At 38.6% G+C, this 25,507-nt stretch overlaps 1 protein-coding gene across 1 annotated transcript in view; it reads left to right on the forward strand.

Moving 5' to 3' along the window:
* Positions 1–20,444, forward strand: part of LOC124711509 (eukaryotic translation initiation factor 4E-like) — a 32,926-nt gene extending 12,482 nt beyond the window's left edge. Inside the window, exons 4-5 of the mRNA XM_047241623.1 lie at positions 10,776–10,915; positions 19,715–20,444. Coding sequence (XP_047097579.1) covers positions 10,776–10,915; positions 19,715–19,829 — 255 coding nt within the window. The 3' untranslated portion in view covers positions 19,830–20,444. The remainder of the gene's footprint in view (positions 1–10,775; positions 10,916–19,714) is intronic.
* The last annotated feature ends 5,063 nt before the right edge of the window (positions 20,445–25,507 follow it).

Consider the following 25,507-nt stretch of genomic DNA (forward strand, 5'->3'; position numbering starts at 1 on the left):
AGAGGGCCAGCTGTGTCTCGCATGACTGCTGTTTCCTAAAACTGTGCTGGTTTCTGCAGATGAGGTTCTCATAGCCTAGAAAGGTCATTATGTCTGAACACAAAATATGTTCCATGATTCTACAACAAATTGATGTCCGCGAAATTGGCCGGTAATTTTGTGCATCCGATTTTCTACCCTTTTTATAGACTGCTATGACCTAGGCCTTCTGCCAGTCCCATGGAACTTTCTGGTGTTCCAATGATCTGTGATAGATGGTGGATGAGAATGTTGCTATATTTGTAGTGCAGTCAACATAAAATCTTACAGGGATACTGTCTGGGCCAGATGCTATCCTGGCTTCTAAGGACCTTAACTGTTTTACTATCCCAGATACACTCTCAGGAATCCTTGCGTTTGTTCGATAATTTAAAGGGGCAATGGTGCTGCAGTCCCCTACCATAAAAGAGTTTTTGAAAGCTAGGTTTAGAATTTCGGCCTTCTGTTGATCATCATCCGTTACATTATCCATACTGTCAGCAAGCGAAGGTATTGCATTATTTGTAGCATTCGTAGATTTTACATACAACCAAAAGTTTTTGGGGTTATTTTTAGAATCTGCAGATAAAATATTGCTTTCAAATTCGTTAAAAGAATCTCTCATTGACCTTTTGACAGCTGCTTTCATTTCACATAATTTCTGTTTGTCAGTGGGGAAGTGACTATGTTTAAAGGACTGCAAAATTCTCTGCTTTCTAAGCAACGTCCTAATATGTTTGTTGAACCAAGGCGTATCCTTTCCCTCCCCTATATTTTTGCTAGGCACATATTTCTCTAGCACGTGGTGGACAGTACTTTTAAATTCCAACCAAAGATGCTCAGTATCTTTGCGTCCCGTGGTGAATGCTTGGCGCTGACTATGAGAAGATATTCATTAATGACACTTTTATTTGCTTTCCCAAACAAGAAAACTCTTCGCTTTTTTTCCCAACTTCCACTGACATAGCAGTTATAGCAACATTATGGCCGCTAATACCTTCTTCTAGATTAACTTCCTCAAAAAGACCAGGTCTGTCTGTCACTAAGATATCTAATATGTAACCATCTCGAGCTGCTTTTCTAAAGAATTGCTCAAGGTTGTATGTTGAGAGTGCTCCTAGAATAACTTCGCATGAGTCTTTGCTTCTACCCCCTGTGATAAAAATGTAATTTTCCCAGTCAATGGATGTCAGATTAAAGTCTCTACCTATAACTAATGGATAATTTGAATATTTATTTCCTATGTACTCAAGACTTTCCCTGAAATGTTCTGCGACATTTGTTGTGGATGGTGGTGGTCTATAAAAACATCCTAATACCATGGTCACTTCTTGTCTGATTGACAGCTTTTTCGAGACTATTTCACAGTCCGACCCAGTATCGATCTCAACTGTGTTTAAACAGCTTTTAACTGCAATGAACACACCTCCTAGCCATCCTAAGCATTGTCCAATCTGAGTTCAAAATTTCACGGCTATTTATGTCTGGTTTCAACCAGCATTCGGTACCTAATACAGTATTGGCATTACTACTGTTTCTTTCGGAGAGTTATTCGGGGATCTTGCTATAGACACTTTGACAATTTACTAACAGTGTTTAGTAACACCACTAACAGTATTTAGTAACAATAAACAGCTTTAAATGCATGTGACATCACAACTGTTTATATTTTTAACAGGTTACGGAAAAATATTTCAAATGGTGGTTTGAGAAGCTTTACTTTCAAAGTAAATTTCCTTTGCACAAGATGAATTGCGTTAGTGTGAGAATGTGCAATGGATTTCTTAAATCAAGTTGTGTTTGACTCTGATTCAAAATTGAACCCTTTGAGGACCAGCCAGTTAGGAAAATTTCAGGCCTAGAAGACCAGCCATTTGTGCCATTATTTAAAAGTTTACTCGTATGTTTGTTATATTTTAAAGTGTAAAGTATGCTAAAGAAGACCAAACTTCAAGGTTAGTTTTTCATATTTATTTTAATCGTTCCATAGATTACAGATTATGCAGTGTCAGTGGCAAAATGTATAATTATCCTTAAAAGAAAGTGCTAGGCGAGTTCTTGAGCAATTTCACATGTAATTGGCTTTTCTTTGGAAAAATTGAAGTGCTTGATAGAACATGTAGTCGGCCATGTAACCTACGAAATGTTAGATGCATAGCAGTGAAATTTATAATCGTGCCTGTCAGAAATATTCTCCCACTGCAATTTAAGCATGCTCTTAGGATTCTGCCTAACCATACACTGAGAAAAAAAGAGCAAAAAATTTTTGACAACCAGTATTATAAGTGAAAACTTAGCTCTTCTTATAGCTGTTCTTTATATACATTAATTTAAACCATTTAACTTCTATTTGTGTGTTTGTGCTTAACATTGATGTTCTTGTTGGCTGATTGCACTGTTCGACATGGGTTCTATTTCTGATATTAAAGTATGTGCTTCTAGACCATATTACCGTGGGAAATTCAAATACATAAACATAATATTGTTGTCAGGGATACTTTTTATGTAATATGTATATATATGTATATTCACAATTCATGGCAAACACAGAGACGTTATAGAGAAATACGGGTATGTTGCCGCATCCAGTAGTGATAGGACGTGATAATTTCTTGTGCAGCAGCAGGTGGGAAAAATCAGACATCATTAGGTTATCCCCCGCCACACCTATGTCATTAAGACCACCTGAAACATCTCATTAACTCGAACGGCGACAGCCGGTCGCTGCCTCGGCAGTAAAGCTTCACGCCTCCTAGGGGCAGGTGCATCGAGTTTACAACAGTGGTGTTAGCCGTAATTTGTGTCAGTCTTAACGAGTGGTTGTATTGGCTGACAAGTGACTGTCTGTCATATTTCCGAGCACGGTTGAATTTTTTAGTTCCTATGTGTAAACTAATTGAGCCTGGTGCTGAAGGTAAAACGACTGCTTGTTTTTACTCAGCAGCGTTCCTCTAGTTCCCTACTATTAATTTAATACAGGTGTATTACCAAAGTGGTATTTTTAAATTTGTAGAAATGCCACATCGTCGTGGATGTCGATGTAAGCCGGACAACTTCTGCTACATCTGTGGGAAGTTCACTTTTGCCAGAAATGGGAAGAAAATTTCTTCAGTCATAAAGAAAGCTTACAAACATTACTTTGGAGTAGAGGTAGGAGACAAAGATAAAGAATGGGTACTACATTTCTGTTGTGCTACATGTTACTGCAAACTAATTCAGTGGTGGAAAGGTAAAGAGAATATGGCATTGTTTGCTGTTCCCATGGTGTGGAGGGAGCCTAAGGACCATGTTACTGATTGTTATTTCTGTCTAACAAAAATTCAGGGTTTTACAAACAAAAAGTCGAAGAGGCACATTGTTTACCCAGATGTGCCTTCAGCGAGAATGCCAGTGCAGCATTCCGACAACCTTCCAGTACCTTCAAGAGCTCGAGGTCAAATTGCGAGTGACGGTGAAATAAGTAGTACTGAAGAAATCACAGATGATGATACTTTATATCACTGCACAAGTGAGTCATCGCCACATTTACTAACACAGGCAGATTTAAATTATTTAGTACGTGATCTAGGACTAAGTAAACAAAAGGCGCAGCTGCTTGGTTCAAGATTACAAGAGTATAATCTACTGCACCAAAGTACTAAAATCAGTGTGTTCAGACACAGAGAACATGCCTTTATTTCTTATTTTTCAACTGACGAAGCACTGACATTTTGCAATGACGTTGCTGGCCTGATGAAAGTGCTGAACTTCACTTATATTTCACAGGAGTGGAGACTATTCATAGATGCATCGAAAACAAGTCTGAAGGGTGTTTTGCTCCATAACAGAAATAAAATACCCTCTGTTCCAGTAACTTACGCTAGTTTGGCAAAAGAGAATTACGAATTCGTACAAATGATGCTAAATTCATTAAAATACAATGAACACAAATGGAAAATATGTGCAGATTTCAAGGTAATTGCTATGGCACTTGGAATGCAACAAGGCTACACAAATTATGCCTGTTTTCTTTGCGAGTGGGATAGTCGAGACCGAAATTCTCACTACATGAAAATGAAATGGCCTAGGCGAAGATGGAAAGTTGGCGAAAAGAATATATACTACTTCCACCGCTTCACATCAAACTTGGCCTGATGAAACAATTTGTGAAGGCCATGGATCCAACAGGCTGTGGGTTTGCATATCTAGCTACCAAATTCCCCCGTCTTTCAGCTGCAAAAATAAAGGAAGGTGTATTTGTGGGCCCACAAATCAGGGAGCTGCAGAAAGGTGCAAATTTTGAAGCATGTTTAACTGATAAAGAAAAAACCGCATGGGACTGTTTCAAGATGGTGTCGGAAAACTTCCTCGGAAGAAGAAGAGCTACTAACTACAAAGCAATGGTGATGGATATGATCAAAGCATATCAGGATTTGGGGTGCAATATGTCTTTGAAGGTACATATGATAAACTCTCATCTGGACTACTTAACAGTGAGTTGTAGTGACGTATCAGATGAACATGGGGAAAGATTCCATAAAGACATTTCTACCATAGAAAGGCGCTATGAAGGGAAGTGGGTACCTTCTATGTTAGCAGATTATTGCTGAAATATCATTCGAGAGAAGAAAGATTCACAATACAAGAGAAAAAAGTGATGTGCATTACAAGGCAGAGGCTCATTGTTTGTCAATTTTCTGTAATTTCTCATGTCAAATAAATGCTTCAAAGTGTATAGACTATGGTTACTGTGTTATATGTTAGATCCCACCCTCCATTAATGTGATGAACTTATAACATCATAAAGATGTGCATTTGTTTGTCGAATTTCACCTCACGTTTGCTGCACTACATCAGAAACTGAAAGAGAAATAAAATTGCGATTACTCATAAACTATCCCTGACAGAAAAAAAACAAAAACAGTTTTCAATTCAGCACTCAAAATACAACTAGAATCACAATGTTTTTTATCAGAAATAGAAAAAAGGTTTTTTTTGTAGAACAGTGTTACATCATGTGTCCTGTGCTCTGAATATCTGCTGTCATTGACTAGTGAAATCGCACAATATGAGCTAGGGTTGGTTGACAAAAGTGCATCACAACCTCGTTGTCAATGCTTCAGATGTCATGGCGTATTTGGTGAAGCTCATATTTAGACATTTGTACTATGAAAATACGCATTGGTGATATTGCCGCACATCAAATATCTTTCCAAAATGCGTTGCTTTTCTCTGGATTTTTTTTCCTGAAGAGTCGGGAAGTTCTCCGCCAGTGTATAAAATCTTTACCATTCAAAGGATAGAGAAGTATAAGTTCTACAGCTCCAAGGGAAAGTGTGTTGACTCTTAATAAAGAAAAAAAAAATTACTTTGACCTAGGGTGTTACGTATTTTCACTCAGGAAAGAGAGTATTTTTAACCGTGAAATCCGGGAATTGTTTTTTGGATCCATGTATACACCCTTTATCGTCACAAATCTTATATAACATTACCTAATTAACATAACTGAAAATTAAACACACACAATTTGTAGTTTTTCAGTTTCTGCGTTGGTATTTACTGTTACACTTCAAGAGCACTGATGCATTCATAGAAACTTCGAAGCATGAAAATCGAGACTACCGTGCCACATATGCCCCAGTCATATTTTCTAGTCATTAGGAAAACAACCTCATTGACATAGTTAATTATCTTGCAATCAGACAATTCTTTTGTGGCAAAACATGTATATTGAAGCATTTTGTCAAAAGCTGGAGCGACCGGTGAATGATGTAATTCTTTACCTGTAGGTAAAAGTATAAGTTGTGGGATTTACATAATGGCAATGGATTTCACCAACAAACAGCCCATTGTGTAGGGAAGGATTGCTTTGTTCATCCTAAGAGCCACTAATGTACAGAAATGGCTCCATTTTAATGCAGCATTGCAAAAATTTCTCCAAAAACTAACAACTTGTTTCCTTTGTAAGCTTTCCAGATTTTGTGCCTGATGTGTACACATCCTGATGCCCTTCCATTAATTGGTTTACATCTTGCTGGAATCAAAAGACTAAATTTGCCACTAATTTCTTGGATATGCGTGAACACAGTATGTCAGTTGTGATGATAAAATCCAGTTTTTAATAGGATGTGAAATGCTTTTATTTTGTCTATAATTCATTGTATAAGAGCCAATCAAAAAGTTTGTTTCAATGCATTGCTGCAGTGTTGCATGCAACATTGCACAATTGCGCTGCAGGCATATAAGCACTGAGAGAGATTAGTATGGCATTCTGTCTTTCCACTGTTTTTGTGGTAAATGCGGAAGCGTGAACTGTGGCGACATTTTTACCACATGCATCGAAACAGGACCTACTTCCTCTTTTTCTTTTTGTGGCTGCTGAAGGACAAACACTGATAGACATTCATTGAAGAATGTGAATTCAACAAAATGTCTGTCGAAAGCACCATTGTGGCATGGTGTGATAAGGGGTGCTACTGCTTCATGATAATGTATGTCCCTACATTGCAATGTTATTATGCAGAAGTTAAGCCAACTCGTTTGGGAGACACTTGGGCTCCTGCCCTATAGTCCTGATTTCTCCCCATGCAATTATCATGCCTTTGGTCCCTTAAAACAGAGCTTGAAGGCTTGAAAGTTCCTGTCGGATCAGGATGTGCAGCAGACAGTTACAGACTTCTTCATGCAGCAGGACACAGTGTTCTGCCAAATGGGTATCTTCAGCTTGGTGCGTTGGTGGGATTATTGCCTCAATGCTCACGGCAATTTTGCATGATAGGCATACCTATTCTGGACTGTATGGCCTTCTAATTATCTTTCATGGAGCTACAAAAAATCTTGATGTCACATAACTTCTGTGACAACGAATGAAATGGGTGTTGGGGGTGTTGGGAAAACAACAAAAACAACATAAGATTGAATTTGAACTTGTGGCACAAAATTTCAAAACTGTGCTATTAGCCAGAGCCTTGCTAACTCATTTGGTTTTATTCCACGTGATTGAATTGAAGAAGACTCATCAAGACTTTGACTGCTATTTTCTTGGAAGATATTGAGTGCTGGCACCTAGCCGTAACAGGAATGTCTTTGTCACCCTTCTTTCACTCTGCCAAGTGTTCACTGTACCAGAGAGTGACCTATGGCTAGTTCCCCTTGTAAGTGTGTATTAAAAGGATAGGCTAGTGGGAAGTAGATGTGGTTTATTTGTCACATTAGATAAACTCAAATCCCTTGACATTGAAACTGCATGCAAGATTGCTTATAATTGGATTCTTCTATCAACCACCAGACTCGCCTCCTGATGTAATGAAAAAGTTGAGAGAAAATCTAAGTTCACTATTATTTTAAGTGGTGGGCATGAAAGTCTTAGCTGCAAAACATTATGATGTCCCTTCTCTGAGCATTACCTAGAGCAGTAATGGAAATTTCTGAAAGGAGCAGATTGACACGTGGAGCACAGAAACACGTAACAGAAAACAGCATTCACAATAGGTTTCTAGCACTAGCTATTTTTCTGATAGAAACGCAGCACCCAGGCGGCGGGAGAACAGTCGCTGTACCTGTACCGCGCGGACTGCACCGACTCGTAGGAAGCACCTGAGGGAGGAGATGGAGGGGGGATTGTCCTGTATAAATGGTGCCGGCCCACCGCCGGTCAGTACATCAGCGCACCTGATGATGGCAACATGGTCGATTGCCGAAATATTGTGTCCTATGCACACTCATACCAGGTTGTTCACCCGAGATTTACTTCGTCAGAATTATACACATTCATACACACAACCACATAGACACCCAAACATATGGTTCTGTAGCCATCATTCTTGTTGTGGCCACATGTGTGAGTGTATGCATGCACATTTGTGCTTGTGCGTGCGCGCTTGTCAGATAAAGAACTAATGCTTGATAGCTGGTTTGAATGCTGTTTTCTGTTATGTGCTTCTGCGCTTCACGCTTCTATCTGCTATTGTGAGTAATGAAGTAGAACAGATTTTTCAGAAGCCCACTCATGTTGGCAGCATCCAGGAAGTTGCTACATTGGATTAGGAGTAGTAGAAGTGGATGGGAGAGAAGTAGGTGATGTTGTGGAAGCGTGTAAGTTTAACTCTGAGTCCAGATCTTGACATTAGTATCAATGAACCTGAACCAGACAAGAGATTTGGGGAGGCTAGGAAGGTTTCCTCTAGATGGCCTATAAAAAGGTTGACGTTAGGAGATTACCATGTGGGTGACCAAGGCTGTCCAACAGGTTTGTTTATCCAGCCTGAACAGCCAAAGGTAGCAGGCAGGCGCACGTGTGTGTGTGTGTGTGTGTGTGTGTGTATTTTGCCTGATGAAGGTTTTGGCCGAAAGCTTAATGTGTAACAGTTTTTTCATTGTGCCTGTCTATACTCAACATGTCATCTGCATGGTGAGTAATGAGCTATGGTTTCCATAATTGTTGGTATTCCAACATGGATTTTTCATTGTTTGCTTTTCTTAGGTGTTTGTATTGATAGGGACCTGAACTGGAAGTCACACATTAATTTTTTTAAAATTCTAAGCTGTTGCGATATAAATATCGCATTTTGAAGATGAAAAAGTCTAAAAATTTAGTTGTTTTCCTATTTTCGTTTACTGATTTCTTATGTCATTATATTCTGGGGTAACTCATCACTGAGTAAAACAGCACTTTGTGCACAGAAATTCGTTATGAGGAACAATTGGGCATACGAACAACAGTCTCAGAGTGTGTTTATTGCTTTGCGAAGTTTGCTGTCAGCACTTCTAGAAAGGTTTAAAAATAATGTCTTCTCTCACTCTAGACCGTGACTCTTTTATCCACAGACACACTTGTTTGATTGTAGGTCACCTTAAAGCTCTTTTCTGTGTGAATTCGTGTTGGGTTTCATCCATCATCCATTTGTTCCATTCCTCTCTTGTATACACATTAAATGGTGTAATTATTGAGACATGAAGAGGTTGGAATAACAGCAGGCTCTGTGTTTCCTTGTCACAATTTCTCTTTCACAGAATTTTTGAAATGACTGCTAAACTGATCTAGCACAAGAAGAGAACTCTTCTTCAGTAAAGCACCTTTCCTTGTCTCGCACACTCTGTTAATCCATAATTTCGCACCAGCCTCATTCATCCATTCTTCGTCATGTACGTGAACGACAACACCTGACAGTATTGCAGAAGGTTTTATCATTGTTTTGCACATGAAAATGAGGATTGGATTAAGTTTTGTATCATCCGTGTAACATTATAGGACAACAGTGTAGTGTATTTTTTTTCCTTGTCCACTTGTTTATATAGTTAGTTGTGGAACCTTTCATGGCAACAGTTCTGTTACTCAGCACATCAAATGTCAAAGTAGTTTTGCCCATATTCGCAATTTAGCTTAGTTCCACACTGGTTTTCTTTCGATGTTGAATAATAAAGCAGTGGAAAGATAGTATTTTTTCTTCATACTCTTGTAGCATTTTCTGAGATTTTTTTGGCTGTGGTTCGCATGATATGTTCATGACAATTCATAAATAAGTAGTACCAACCAGCTCCACCCTTAAAGTCTGTTAAGTTCCACTATAGTGCTAGCTTACAAGTGCGTATTTGAATTATTGTTGAATTCCAGTGCCAGCTGGTGTGGCCGAGCAGTTCTAGGCACTTCAGCCTGGAACTGCGTGACCTCTACAGTCGCAGGTTCGAATCCTGCCTTGGGCATGGATGTGTGTGATGTCCTTGGGTTAGTTAAGTTTAAGCAGTTCTAAGTCCTAGGGGATGGATGACCTCAGATGTTAAGTCCCATAGTGCTCAGAGCCATGTGAACTCTTTTTTTAAATTCCAGTGCCATTGTAATGGTGTCCTTGAACAATTTCAATACAATATCTTCTAGTTTGGCCATTTTACATTCTGTTCTCTATTTGCATATTTAGTCTTCCTCATTCTTCTTTATTAGCCTACCTATGGCGAATTATTTTTATTTTTTTTCTCCCTGTTGGTGGAGGGCCGAAATGACGCTCAGCAGCTCCGTTTCAATGTTATTCTGCATATGATATTACTTTCAATTTATAGCCTTTTATTTTTTTCCATTATGAAACCACCTACTAACAAAACTATTGTACTGTTAGTGATAACACAAACCACTTTCAGTTCAAGTTAACTGGGACTGCAGACTGTAGTGACGCATCACAGACTAGACGGTGTTCTGGATTTGAATGGTGTAGCAGAAGGGAGACAATGTTAGCAAGCTTCCGGCATCAAATATATGACCGTTTTGAAGACAAGCAGGAATTTTAACTCAAACACTGGATATTTTTGTATTAATGAAGAGTAAAATACATACCTGAAATTTGGGGGTAATTTTTTGTCCTCTAGCTCCCCCTATATGTGGAGGATGTATTGCAAGTTGAAAAACAGAAAAGTAAAGAAATCTCTCATGAACAAACATAACAGGTGTGTGTGTGTGTGTGTGTGTGTGTGTGTGTGTGTGTGTGGGAGGAGTGGGGGGGGGGCATGCATTACTTAAATTGGCTGAAGTTTCTGTGGATTTATTTCCACACTTATTATTATAGTCCTAGCTTTCTAATTGTAGCCTAAAATGTGTATTGTTATTACATGGAACTGAGATGTATGTACAAAAGACTTTTAAATAATATTGAACAGTAATTAACCCATAGGGTGTTGTAGCTTATATATGTGCCATATGCAAGTTTAATGCTTTTTAGATTTTGTATGCTTCTTATTAATATACTAATTCAGTTTTAAGAAGACATACGTTTTTGTATTTCTGTTTATAGTTACTGTGTCTGATTGGTGAAGCATTTGATGAATACAGCAGTCAGGTCTGTGGAGCTGTTGTCAATATAAGGGCAAAAGGAGACAAGATTGGCCTTTGGACATCTGATGCTTCAAATGAACAAAGTATTATGAAAATAGGGTAGGTTTATCAAAATTTTGATTCCTTAAACATACTTTTTAAATCTCAGAAATTTTTAATGTGTATCATTATTCAGGATGATTCACGAAGATATGCAAGTATTTTATTTTGTTTTTCTGCAAGTAAAACTAACGAAAAAAGTTAATAAAAACATGTCTGCAAATGTTTAGTTACAGAGTTACTGCTAATAAAAGATTTTGCCTGAAATTTAGCGACTTCACTGATATGAAGCCATCGCAAAGCTGTACAAGGCTAAAGTAAAGCACGATTTCCATGGATTTTTGTGTATGGGGATGGATGAAAGACATAGTTTATGAGGTCAAAGTCAATACACGTGAGGGATTACTTGCTCGCATTATGAATGCAATAGATGAAATTAAGTACAACCCTGTGAAACTGAAATGAGCAATGAAATCTGTTCATACACATGCAGCTAAATACATCGAATTCTGTTGAGACATTTTTGAACATTTATTGTAAATGTATTGTGAAATTGTATGTTCACTGTATAACCTCCTTAACACTGAGCTTTGTTTCTTCAGGTTTAACATGAATTCATGTGTACTGTGGTACTAATAAAAGCTGGTACTAATAAAAACAGATTATCTGACACATTCATACAGTTACAGTTAATGTTATTACCATCATTTTTCCAAAATTAAATTCTCTACATCTTCTGTTGAAAATTTTGTACAATTGTCTGGAATTTAGAAAACAAATTGGGCCAAGTAGTTAAGAAATTAAAAATTTTACGAAATTACTTCTTTGCTTCTCTCGATGTTCAGGAAAACTACTGCAAATAAACGTCTGGGACATGTTTTATTAGAGTCACCAGACCGATAACAACAAAATAAATGTAAATCGTGCTTTACTTTAACCTCATACAGTTTTGCAGTGGCTTCAAATATTAGCGAAGTTGCTACATTTCAGGCAAAGTCTTTTGTTAGCCGTAACTCTGTAACGAAACATTTGTGGATGTATGTTTATATGAACTTTTTTCTTTAGTTTTACTTGTAGAATAACAAATTAAAATATTTGCATATCTTTGTGAATCACTCTGTATATCGTAGGAGTTAGTAGTGAGTGAACTTTGTGAAGGTATGAAGCTGCGTACTAGTTGTAATTGAAAATTGAGAGGTGAATGCTGTGTCCCATTCTTTGCAGTCTGCATGCTGGTTATTATGTTTTGTGCATAATTCTACTTTGGAGTTGAATGAACAGACTGAAATTGGGAAATACTTTGATGTGGACACTGCCATATCATTGACTTCAGTTGTAGGTTGTGATTGCATATTATGATTGTTTCATTAAATCTGATATTATTTGATCATCTTTTGTATTCAAAAGGAATTTTGGTTGCCATTGTATATGAATATGATGTAATCAGATACTTAGATTTCAGATACAAAGGAAAATAGGTGAGGTTATGTTAAACCTTCCCTCAACCTGAAGGTTGGCTTCACTGCAACATTGTATTATGAGGAATGGTCCTATTGATGGTAGCATGCTCGTTGCCATTTCTGGCGTTTCGGCTCACTTATCCAACCAGTTATAGAAGATACAAATTGGTGGTGGCTTACAGCAGCAGCTGTCCACAAATTAATTCTGGTTTACCGTATTGAAAAAATATCATCACCACTTCTGTATTGATAAAATTCATCTTAAGACAGCATGCATATTTCATCAAAACACATTTGTTTACAGGTGAAATATCCACCTGGCACAAACGTTTTTTATAGTTCTTTTTCCACTGAATCATATGTACATGACTACAGGAATATGATTCATTGGAGAAAAAATGTGAAAACAAGTCTTCCCAGCAGATATTTCATGTAACTTCAAATTCTAACACAAGTTTTTGCGCATCCTTTGTTATTACAGTTTTGTCACAGGGAATTATTGTTTATTCTTGGGCAACTCTCTTGTAACCCAACATAACATAGCACGTGAAACTTCCTGGAAGATCAGCACACACTCAGTTGCAAAGTGAAAATATTGTGAGATGCATTTTGACAAAAGCATGCAAGGTGTCTGAGATGAATTATACCAATTTTAAACTGGTAATGATACTTTTCATAAAATAAACCAAAACCAATTGGCGGTTGTTTGCTGCTGTACACTATCAGCAGATCGTATTACATAACAACCATGGTCTCAAATCTTTTTTATTTGACAATATTACAGTCTTTTTGAAGTGGACTCCAAACCCCAGAGCAACCTGACATTTTTCGTATACACAAATCATTTATTGAGATGAAAGGAGTGATAAATGACAAAATGACAAAGAAATTGTAGGATCAATTGAGAATTGAACAGTGCATCTTTGGATTTGTGGTCAGATACCATTTACACCCCCCCCCCCCCCCAAAAAAAAAAAAAAAAAAAAAAAAAGGTCCTTCTCCACCTTGCTTATGGTGGGGAGGCTTGAGTACCCCAGCGATTCAATCACACCGTAAGTAAACCACAACCGAGGGGTATCTGTTATAGGGACAACAGTCTGGATGATTGACGTATATGGTCTTGAAAGATCAACCAAAACTGCCTTGCCATGCTGGTACCGCGAATGGCTGAAAGCAAGGGGAAACTACATCTGTAATTTTTCCCAAGGGCATGCAGCTCTACCGTATTGTTAAATGACGATGTCATTCTCTTGGGTAAAATATTCCGGAGGTAAAATAATCCCCCCATTCAGATCTCCGGCCGGGGACTACTCAGGAGGATGTCGCCGTCAGGAGAAATAAAACTGGCGTTCTACAGACCGGTGCATGGAATGTCAGATCTCTTAATTGGGCAGGTAAGCTAGAAAATTTAAAAAGGGAATTGGATAGGTTAAAGTTAGATGTAGTGGGAGTTAGTGAAGTTCTGTGGTAGGAGGACCAGGACATCAGGTGAATACAGGGTTATAAATACAAAATCAGATAGGGCTAATGCAGGAGCAGGTTTAATAACGAGTAAAAAAATGGAAACATGGATAAAGTTTGATGGTACGAAAAGGAAGAGAAGGAAAAATAGTAGGTGAATATGGCCTGGGGGGGGGGGGGAGGAATGAAAGAGGAATCCGCCTGATAGAATTTTGCACAGAGCATAACTTAATCGTAGCTAACACTTGGTTTAAGAATCATGAAAGAAGGTTGTATACGTGCAAGACACCTGGAGACACTGGAAGGTTTCACATTGATTACATAGTGGTTAGACGGAGATTTAGGAAACAGATTTTAGATTGTAATAAATTTCCAGGGGCAGATGTGTACTCCGACCACAATTTATTGGTTATGAACTGCAGATTAAAACTGAAGAAACTGCAAAAGGCAGGATTTTAAGGAGATGGGACCTGGATAAACTGAAAGAACCAGAGGTTGTAGAGGGTTTCAGGGAAAGTATTAGGGAACGATTGACAAGACCAGGAGAAAGGAATATAGAAGAAGAATGGTTAACTTTGAGAGATGAAATAGTGAAGGCAGCAGAGGACCAAGTAGGCAAAAAGACAAAGGCTAGTAGAAATCCGTGGGTAACACAAGAGATTTGAATTCAATCAATGAAAGGAGATAATATAAGAACGCAATAAATGAAGCAGGCGAAAGGGAATACAAAGCCTAAAAAATGAGATTGGCAAGAAATGCAAAATGGCTAAGCAGGAATGGCTAGAGGACAAGTGTAAGGATGTAGAAGCATACATTGCGATGCATAAGATAGATGCCGCCTACTGGAAAATAAGAGTCCTTTGGAGGAAAGAGAACCACCTGTATGAATATCAAAAGATCAGATGGAAAACCAGTCCTGAACAAAGAAGGGAAGCAGAAAGATGGAAGGAGTATATAGAAGGTCTATACAAGGGCGATGTACTTGTGCGCATTATTATTGAAACGGAAGAGGATGGAGATGAAGATGAGATGAGAGATATCATGTTGCATGAAGACGATATTGACTGAAATACTTTCTTTCAAATTCTAAAGGTGGCAGGGGTAAAATACAGGGAGGAAAAGGCAACTTACAATTTGTACATAAACCAGAGGGCAGTTAACAAGAGTCAAGGGGCACGAAAGGGAAGCAGTGGCTGAGAAGGGAGTGAGACAGGGTTGTAGGCTATTCTCGATGTTATTCAATCTGTATATTGAGCAAGCAGTAAAGGAAACAAAAGAAAAATTTGGAGTAGGAGTTCACGTCCAGGGAGAAGAAATAAAAACTTTGAGATTTGCTGATGACATTGCAATTTTGGCACACAGAGCAAAGGACTTGGAAGAGCAGTTGAACGGAATGGACAGTATCCTGAAAGGAGGACATAAGATGAAAATCAACAAAAGCAAAATGAGGATAATGGAATGTAGTCAAATTAAATCAGGTGATGCTGAGGGAATTAGATTAGGAAATGAGACACTTATAGTAGTAGATGCTATTTGCTATTGTTATTTGGGCAGCAAAATAACTAATGATGGTCAAAGTAGAGAGAATATAAAATGCAGACTGGCAATGGCAAGAATATCATTTATGAAGAAGAGAAATTTGTTAATGTCGGGTATAGATTTAAGTGTCAGGAAGTTCTTTCTGAAAGTATTTTTATGGAGTGTAGCCATGTATGGAAGTGAAACATGGACAATAAATAGTTTATACAAGAAGAGACTAGAAGCTCTTGAAAGGAAGGAGGAGGGCATGAAATTGAATGGCAATTGGATTCAATGCTGAAGAAAGTGTGTACTAGTCTTCCCTCACGGGTTGATAGCAACTATGGATGATGGGAGCCAATTACAGTGAGTTGTGCTCGAGTATTCAAAGCGTATAACGTCACATCACTGTCCAAGGGTATGCATAAATGGAATTTTCCTGAAATCAGTAATGAGCTAGGATGTGAATTTATAATGTGAAATCCATCCAACTGCAGCATAATGGCCTGGAATGTTTTATTAATTGTGATATCTCTGGTCGTGAAAGATCATGTTTTACAGTTTGTATATTGCCTTCTAGCATGGTTGTTAGAGAGCAAGAAACCCAATAGCTGCTGTCTATTTGAGTTTAAGAAGTATTGTTTTGACCTGGACAACCTGACAGTTCTAGGGGCAGTTCTACGGGAAGTTTCCCTTTATACACAACAGCCTGTAGGGGTGTTCTTTGATATTGGAAAGTCATATGATACGATGTGGAAGTACAACATTCAGCCAGCTTCATATCTCTGGCGTTTTTGTAAAAGGTTGCCAATGTTGTTGAAATCTTGTCTTGCTGAGGAATCATTCCATTACCATATAGAAGTCATGCTCTCAATCGTCGTTACGCAGTAGATCGTTGTTGCTCAAAGGACATTTGCAAGTGGAACAGGAAAAGTCTTGACTTGCTACCGGTACAAGGTACCCTCTGCCATGTCCGTATGATGGCTTGTGGAGTTTGTATGTAGATGAACATGAAGGGAGCCTTTTAAATGTTACTTCCTTTCCAGTCTTGTAAACAACAAACTGGCACATTTAATAGACTTCTTTCTTTCTTTCTTTCTTTCTTTCTTTACTGCTTCTCCTCCTGTCTTGCATGGACAGCTTGTCAATTAACAGTTGATGCTTCCAGAGTATAGGAGGTTGGGCACAAAAGATGGTTTCAAGTTTTCAACAGATAAAAAGGTATGTGTTCATTTGAATCATATGAGTCACATTTTTAATGAGCCAAAACAGTGTTGTAATTGCACTGATTTAACCTAAAACAGTTTTATATAGCACTTGTCTGGTCCTACTTATGCTGTGGGTGTACCATTTATGGTTCAGAAAGACTGTCATACCAAAGGGTGTTGGATGTAGTACACCATGCAGACATCAGACTGGCAACAGCAGCTTACAAAACGAGCCCTACCCCTAACCTCTGTGTCAAAGCTAGTGAGCCACCACTTTCTATCCGACAATGGGCCCTGGCTATGCAACATGCCTTCAAATGGAAGTCAGCCAAATAATCAGTCATATGAAAACAGTAGATTCGTAGCTTTATAAATCAGTTGAACTATTCATTTATTCTTTTGAGTGAAACCAGTCCGTTGGACCAACCAAATGCAAATAGTCGATGCAGCCTGGAACATTTTAGCTCTGAGCAGAAACATTCAATCGTTTTTCATTGTTAAATCATGATTGTTGACTGCACTCTGGTATCGCCTGTGTCACTGTTATTTTCATTCCAATATTTGCTTTTTATATAACCAGGTAAAAAGTGATCCTTAAGGGTAAAATCAATGTAAGAGACAGTATCTGCAAAGATTAGTCATATTGTGGAACAGTAGTTAATCAAAGATTTTCAAAGAAAATTAATGAATTATAAGAAATATTTCTGGTAACAAAGTGCTTCTGGTAAGTGACAATAGATGCTTAAAACAAAATTATTAAGACATCAATCATTAACATTTTAAAACCAACCAAAAACCCATATTTAATGCCACAAGTAAGAAAAATTCACATTTAAGTAGATAAATTATGAAAATACTTCATTTTTAGAAATATACTTTTATTCATCCCTCCTTCAAATAACATAAGCTGTTTGTCCCTAAAAATAAAAAAGTTGGCAACCCTACTCATGGTTCATGTATAACAGAAAATAATTATGTAGTAAACAGAGTTGTGGTCACCTGTAAGTTATTACTTTTTATTTGTTGGTGACTGGTTTCGGTCTACTACATTTCTTGGTGGTGGTAAGAATCCCTGACGTGGAGCAGACCCTGCAGTGGTCTCAGTACTGGTGTGGCTGGACCTGCTCCATGTCAGGGATTCCTACTACTACCAAGAAATGTAGGTCTGATGATGATCTCTGTAGTAGACTGAAACCAGTCACCAACAAATAAAAAGTAACAACTTACAGGTGACCACAACTCTGTTTACTACATAATTATAACACTAATTAGGTTGCTGTTTCCTAGAACACTGTTCCAGAGCATTATAACTGGAAAGATTAAAAAAAGGTGCATAAGGGGCCCATCCATTAATTACGTGAGCTCGGAATGGGAGGGAGGGGGTGGTCTGGCAAAATCTCAATAAAGTCTGATGAAGTCCGAGGGAGGGAGGAACAAAGAAAATCTCACATCAGTTTTTTAGTTCTGTTTTATTAAATTAAGCCCGAGCATAGATAATAGTGCCCATGAATCTTTGTCCTCTCTGAACTGATCTGAATGCTTTACATGTGTGCATGCTTGGGATTTCTGAATTTGAAGCAAGTGCTGCGAGTGCGTACAAGTGTCAGCTTTCATCCAGGGAGTTCTCTGCCCTTCAGGAAGAAGTCACTGCGTACCAGTCAGTCATCCTACAATGCATATAAAGCCATTGTTATGGTTTTCGGCATGATATTGTATCAGTGCATATGTTGAGCAGCGTATTGACAAGTCTAAAACACATGTGCGAGCAAGAAGTTAAATTCGTAGTTAAGCGTTTCAGCTTTTACTTTGCTGTCCTCAGTTTCAGTTCCTGTCTCATTTGTTAGGGGCTGCACACTAACTTTGGTGCCATGAACAGCTTTTACATATGACCAGAATTTCTTTGTGTTTTATGAAAGAGCATTTGACAGTATTCTTCTACGGTAGGCATTGCAGTCTGTGCACATTGCTCTCTTAGCAACCAAATGGTTTCATTCAGCATCTGTATATCTATAGCCCTATACTTTGTTTTACATCTATTACGCAGTGATCTCAGTCTCTTTAGAAGTTTCTTTACAGTGACTGTAGACCATGGAGGGTCCCTCCCATTATGAACTGTTGTACTGGGTACATATGTATCCAGAGCATAGTCACTTATTCTTTTAAACTTGAGCCATAATTCCTCAAGATGCTGCTACCTTGCGATGAAAGTTTCAAGTTCCTCATTGAGATATGACACTACTGATTTTCTATCTGGTTTCATTTTTGGTAATCATTGTTGCCATACATACATCACGGTCACTGATACCAGTTTCAACATCCTCAAAGAGGTCAGATCTGTTTGTTGCCATTAGTCCAATATAATTCCATTATGAATGGAATTCCGAACTATCCAATCTAGGTACTTTTCAGAGAAGACATTCAGTAATGCTTCACAGGATGTTTTATCATGTCCACCACTAATGGAACTATGATTTTCCCAATTGATTGTTGGATGATTACAGTCTCCACCGATGATTACAGTGTGACAAGGGAACTTACATAAAATGAACTGAAGTTTTCTCTAAAGTTTTCAGTTACATCAGGAGAGGAATCGTGTGGACGTTAGAAGGCACCAGTTATCATTTTATACCCATTCTTGATACTGAGTCTGGCTCAATCAATCTCTCATGCAGCTTTGATTTCTATCTCAGTGGATTTGATTTTCTTATCTACTGTGACAAATATGCAACTACCATTTCCCATTTGCCCATCGTTTTGAAATATACTTAAATTTTCCCCAGAAATCTCACTGATATCAATTTCAGGTTTCAAGCAGCTTTCTGTACCTAATATTATGCCAGCTTCACCACTTTTCAGGAACGCTTCACACTCTTGTCACTTCATTGCAAATGCTTTGGAAATTTACCATAAGGATTTTGATATTGTGGGATGCATTTCTTTCTGTCTTACACGTATACTTCTGGGTTTTCTATAGCTGTCATCTGGATTGGATGGATAGTCGTGTAATATAAAAAAAAAAATACTATTGTGAAACATGCTAAACATAGATTCATGCTTGGAAAACTGTTATTTGTTCCATACTATTAACATTTCCAGTTCTTGGATGTCTGCCTTATGCACAAAAACCAAATTTGAAGACTTTGAATACATTTGGTTACAGCTACATTGCGTGTGCAGACAACTTAAAAAAAAAAAAAACTTTTTATTTGCAGGCATAAACTTAAAGAGAGGCTGAAGATTGGTCGAAATATTACAATAAGCTACCAGAGTCACAAAGATACAATGGCAAAATCTGGATCAGCAACAAAGATCACATACTCTGTATAACATCTTCTCATGTTTAGTTTTTTCAAAAATGTGAGAATACACAAGACTGTGACAGCTGAAAATAGAACATGTGCAGCCTGAGTTTTTTTGTTTATTCTAGCTAATATTTGATTTTGTGGTGAGTTTATAAGAGAACATTGTTTAATTTTATTTATTTAAAATAACAAAATTTATGTGTTCTGGTGGCTCACAAAGATTCGAACAATGCTGAAGAAACTGTTTTGGAATTTTGTCATTTCCTAAATTTCGAATTAGAATTGAGATACATTTGATTTTTCAACCCAGTTGTAAAGGATTTTTCATTTTTCTATGGAAAAATTGTACATAGTTACAAAGCTGAAATTTATACATGAAATTTGTAATTATCAACAAAACAAGATATGTGAAATGTAAAAGTGATTTTAATACATATATTTCTAATCGTGCCACGTAGTGTGTCATGTGTTAATTAAAATAAACTTTGTTTCTTTGAAGTTTAAATGAAATATAAAGGTTTGTGGACGAGATTATTTGTAGTTAAGAAATATCTTTTGTTATAAAGAAATCTCTGTGAACAGTGTGCTTGATTTTAACATGTTTATAAATATAATAAATTCACTTTACATTTTTCATGAAGTTTTGCTCTCTAATTGCCTTTTCCTGAAATACTCTGCTTCTTGCGTTCCCACTGTATGAAATGGTGCAGTGATTGACACACTAGACTCATTTGGGAAGACCAGGGATCAAATCGCTGTTCAGCCATCCAAAATTGGGTTTGCTGTGGTTTCACTAATTTCCATAAGGGAAAAGCTGGAATGGTTTATTTGAAATGGGCATACAAATTTCCTTCCCTAGTTAAAGTTTGCACTCTGTCAATACTTGTGGATTATCAACAATGGCTTTTGCTTTTCCACTGATGAAACCATTTGTATGAATTTCTGGCGATGCCATCAGTTCCTTCCGCTGTCTTAGGCCGGTTGCTCTTCTATTCACCGAAGCTACGAAATTTCTGGGGCTCATGCTTGATAGAAAACTTTCTTGGTCCTCCCACATGTCTCTTATGTGACTGCATGCTTTCCCCAGTATCTCGGTGTCCTACGTATTCTAAATGGTACTTCCTGGGGAGCGGGTCAGACCATCTGCCTCCGTTTGTTCCAAACTTTTGTCTGTTTAAAAGTAGACTATGGGTGTTTTGTTTGTTTTTCTGCACATCTGTCCACATTACGCCATCTTAATACAATCCACTATTGTGGAATCTGTTTGGCCACTGCCGCCTTTTACAATAGCCCGGTTGAGTCTCTCTGTGCGAATTAGTCAAACTACCGGTCATACCAGTGTGATGTTCTCCTCAGCAGATACAAATGCTGTTTGTCTGTCATGCCTAGTCGCACATGCTAAGTCTCCTATTTCGATGACTCCCTTGACTGCCAGTATGAGGCACGTCACTCTTCTCTGTTACATCATGGAGTTTGCTTTCGGCTCCTGCTTCAGCAGCTTAACGTCATGCTACCTGCCATGGTCCTGATGGGTGTGAACCCTTCACCACCTTGGCTTTGTCCGGCACCCTGTGTTCTTCTTGTACTTCATTTGCTTCCAAAGGAAACTATTTGGATTCAATCTGCGCAGTAAGTTTCTCAACCTTCGCTCACAACTGAGTGACAGCACCTTCTTGTACACTGCTGGCCCTAAGACCGACGATTTTTGGTGTCTGATTCCAGAACACTGCTCAGTATTTACAATAGATCTCTCGTACTCTTATCAGGCCACCCAGTACATCCGGCAACACAGGCTTTTTGATTGTGTCATATGCTTTGATTCTCTCTGTGACCTTCAGAGCGTCTTGTATGTTCTACACAATCCATCTCTCAGTTCAGTGGGTCCATTCGCTTCTATTTGCTTGCTGTTGAGGGAGCCAGTGTGGTGTTCATGTGGGTTCCTGGTCTCTTTGTTCTGACGTGAAGTGAAGCTGCTGACGCAGCTACCGAGTCTGCAGCCCTCCTACCTCAGTTCACTTGCTCTTCCATCCCTTCGGATGATCTCCTTGTTGTTGTCTGTCAGCAAGTGGCGTCACTTTGGCATCACCACCGGTTTTTACTTTACAGGTACAAGCTCTGGGGAATTGAACTTCTCTCAGCAGCTCGGCCACCCTCATTTTGGCCCTCTTGTCACGAGGACATCATTTTAGCGAGGTTGCATATTGGTCATTGTCGTTTTAGCCATTGGCATTTGTTAAGTGGTGACCCCAGCCACTTTGTGGTCATTGTCGTCAACCTCTGACGGGTCATCATTTCCTGACCGAATACTCCTAATACTCCTGTGACAGATTGATCCTTATCAGCATAATCTGTCACTGTCACATGACGGCAGTCCCAGGAAACACTCTACATTTCCCACTTACTACTGAAGAAGTCGTCTATATTGGCTCGACACAGCTGCAAAATTTCTGCGCATTCAGAATGCCGTGCTACATGCTGAAAACTGATTTTCACTCTTTCCACTATCATCTCAATTGCTATATACTGATCTTTGAATACTGGTGCCTCCACTTTTCTTGTGATTCCCGTTTCGTCATGGGGAGGTTGGCTAATGCTTCATTTTTCTCCATACAGACTTGTTTGACCACACTGGAAGTGTCTGTGTCATCTAAATACTCTGTCATATGGTGGTATATTGTTGCTGTGCAATTCCACCAACTCAACATAGATTACACTGGTCGACAGTTGTCACTATATAGTTTTTACAGAGACAAAAGTAGCTGTACTTGATTGATTTAGATGCACTCAACACAAATATTGAGATTAACATTGTGTTCTGCAGGGTTGCCACTGATTCTGGTAATCAGGGACTTTCAAACACATCAAAGGATTTGAGAAAAAAACACTGAAAAAATCTTGTTTTTGTCTCAGTAGATGAAATGGTTTGTTTACTGAGGTGTCGAACATCATCGCTTGCTGGATGCAGCCGAGTACGTGCTCCGCTTCCCTTCTCCCTCATTACTGCTCCTTCTCTCCTTCCTACTATTCCCCTCAACCTGCAGTCAGTGCTGCCAACACTTCTTGCCGCTTGCCTAGCAGCTACCGACGAGAGGCAGAGCGGCATGAGGAGTGGTTTGTTTGGATCTGATTCTCAAAGTCTGTAGATGTAGCGGTCAGAGACGGCAGTCATGTGTGCACGAGTTATGTCTGACTGACTGTGTGTGTGTGTGTGTGTGTGTGTGTGTGTGTGTGTGTGTGTGTGTGTGTGTGTGTGTGTGTGTGTGTGTGTGTGCGCGCGCGCGCGCGGGCGCGCCCACACACACAGTCAGACAGACAAAGCATATGACAAATACTCTCATTTTATGACAAAAGCTATGGCTGAAAATGTAGTTGTGGGAGTGTGATCGTCTTTTTTATGTGCCTGTCTGCAACTCAGCAATCACATTTATGGTAAGTAGCTACCTAGCCTCATTATTATTGATTCTCAGAGTATTTGAACAAATTATCTCTTGCGTGGATTGATCACTGTGGTCTCATTTCAACAACATGTTGCCTGTGGCTCGAGAATAGTTGGCCACACAAGTGACTTTCCACAGTGGGCCAAAACCGTAGGCAGTTTCTGTGGGTATGTTTATGGATCAGGCCTACCAATCTGAATCCATTCGGTTCCCACTAACGTGCAGCCCTACCCATCAGATCTAGTCTCACCAATCTGCCTGCAGGCTGGGTCTGTTTGTGTGTGGTGTAATGCAGCAGATTTCACGGTTTATCCATGGACCCAGGACGGCAGTGCTCCTCAGCAGGCCAGAGGCTCTCTCACCTCAAGTATGTTGTACAGTGTGGCATTTTATAGACATTTTATTTGTTCTAGTACATTTTGGCATTTCAAAACTAGCTTATATGTTGGAGAGTATGGATGATAAGAAGAAAATTGTCAGTCACTAGTGATTTATACTATATGTTCTCATATATTTCTTGAAAGAAAAATCAAAAATATGTCTAAAGTAATAGATATAACACAGTGAGTAATAACCGACAATAACGAACATAATAGAACCAACATTTTATTAATGGTCACCTACAGTGTTGGTTTATACAATTCTTGCTCACCTTATACACTCCTTTCAAGTGAGCTACTTTTTTGTGAGGCTATTTTTGAAATCCTTGAAGGTATTTTAAATCTGTCTTGCAGCTACAATGAAACATGTATTTTTGTCAACAAATGTGTTTTTGTTTTGTTGAAATAAAATAACATCAGTGGTCTTAATGAAACACACATACCATTTCGCTTCCTTTCTCCATCTAAAAACAGTTCATTATAAAAGATGTTGATGTTAGTACTTACGGTTTTTGCTCACATCAGGAAATGCCATCTGCTTGCAAGCATTTTTAGACATTTCCTCATTTTCACCATCGTTTCTTGTACCATAGCTGCAAAGACAGATCATCAACTTAAGTCTGGACTTACCCTTGATATCTCAAAATTTCTCAGGGAAAAATGCTAAAACTCATCTGAAAATCAGGGAAATATGAGGGAATTTCACTTGGGGAAACTTAAGGCAACCCTGTCCTAGCTGAGGGTTACAAGTAAACAGGGTGTTTTACATTTCACAATCACAGTTGTGGGGCATTATGAGACCTACATTATGACAGGGATTCCTGTCATGAGTGGGGTCAACACTTCCAGTACACTTTGGCAACACTGCTTTACACTATGGAGTTTGGTGTGCCTGCTATTTGGTGTGAACTGCAAACTGTGCATCAGATTGCTAGTTTTCTGTGGTACCTCCCTTTTTTTATCGTAACTAATATTTCATTTTTGTTTTGAGTTTATAAGAGCTCAAGAGAACATTGTTTAATATTTTTTATTTGAAAATAATGAAATTTGTGTGTTCTGTTGGTGCACAAAGATTCAAACAACGTTAAAAAAATGTTTTGGAATTTTGTTATTTTTTTAAAATTTTGTATTAGAATTGAGATACAATTGATTTTTCAACACAATTGTTGAAAGGGAAAGGAGTCAATGTAGCTTATGGTGAAGGATTGACAGTTGCTGTTCCCCCACATGTACCACCATCAAGCAGCAATAGCAATGATGCTGAACTGATCCATACAGTTGAAAAAGAATCACCTGCCAGGTAAACTGACACTGCATTTACATCATCATCATCATCTGGAGAACCACACACAATCTCACAGTTGAATTCTGTGATCTGTTAGGGATTTAGATCTTCCAAAATGTGAAGCCAAAAAACTTGAGTGTCATTTCAGTACAAAAGGGGACAACAGATTCTGTAGTAACATTCATAGTTTCTTGGAAGACCTGTACAATACATATGAACCAGACAAATGGTGACGTTTTATAGAAGGCTCAAAAAAAGACTGAGGGTGGTACCGTTACACAGTAGTAATGAAGGGCCATCTATCCCTGTCACACATGCTGTACTCCACTGTAAACTGTATTAATTACAGTAGGTATAAATGGGTGAATGTGGAGATATGAAAGTCAATGTGATGCTGGTAGGTTTGCAAGGGGGTTACTCAGAAGTACCCCTGCTGCTACCTGTGTGAGTGACATGGTCGTGCAAGACAGAACCACTACACACACGAACAGCTCTGGTTCCTGGGTCAAAAACTATTGCCGAGAACTATCAGTGAATCCAAATAAAATTGTTCTCCCACCATTGCACGTTAAGTAGGGTCTCATGACAGATTTTGTTGCGG

Source organism: Schistocerca piceifrons, chromosome 8 (assembly GCF_021461385.2).
Source record: "Schistocerca piceifrons isolate TAMUIC-IGC-003096 chromosome 8, iqSchPice1.1, whole genome shotgun sequence".
Classification (NCBI taxonomy): domain Eukaryota; kingdom Metazoa; phylum Arthropoda; class Insecta; order Orthoptera; family Acrididae; genus Schistocerca; species Schistocerca piceifrons.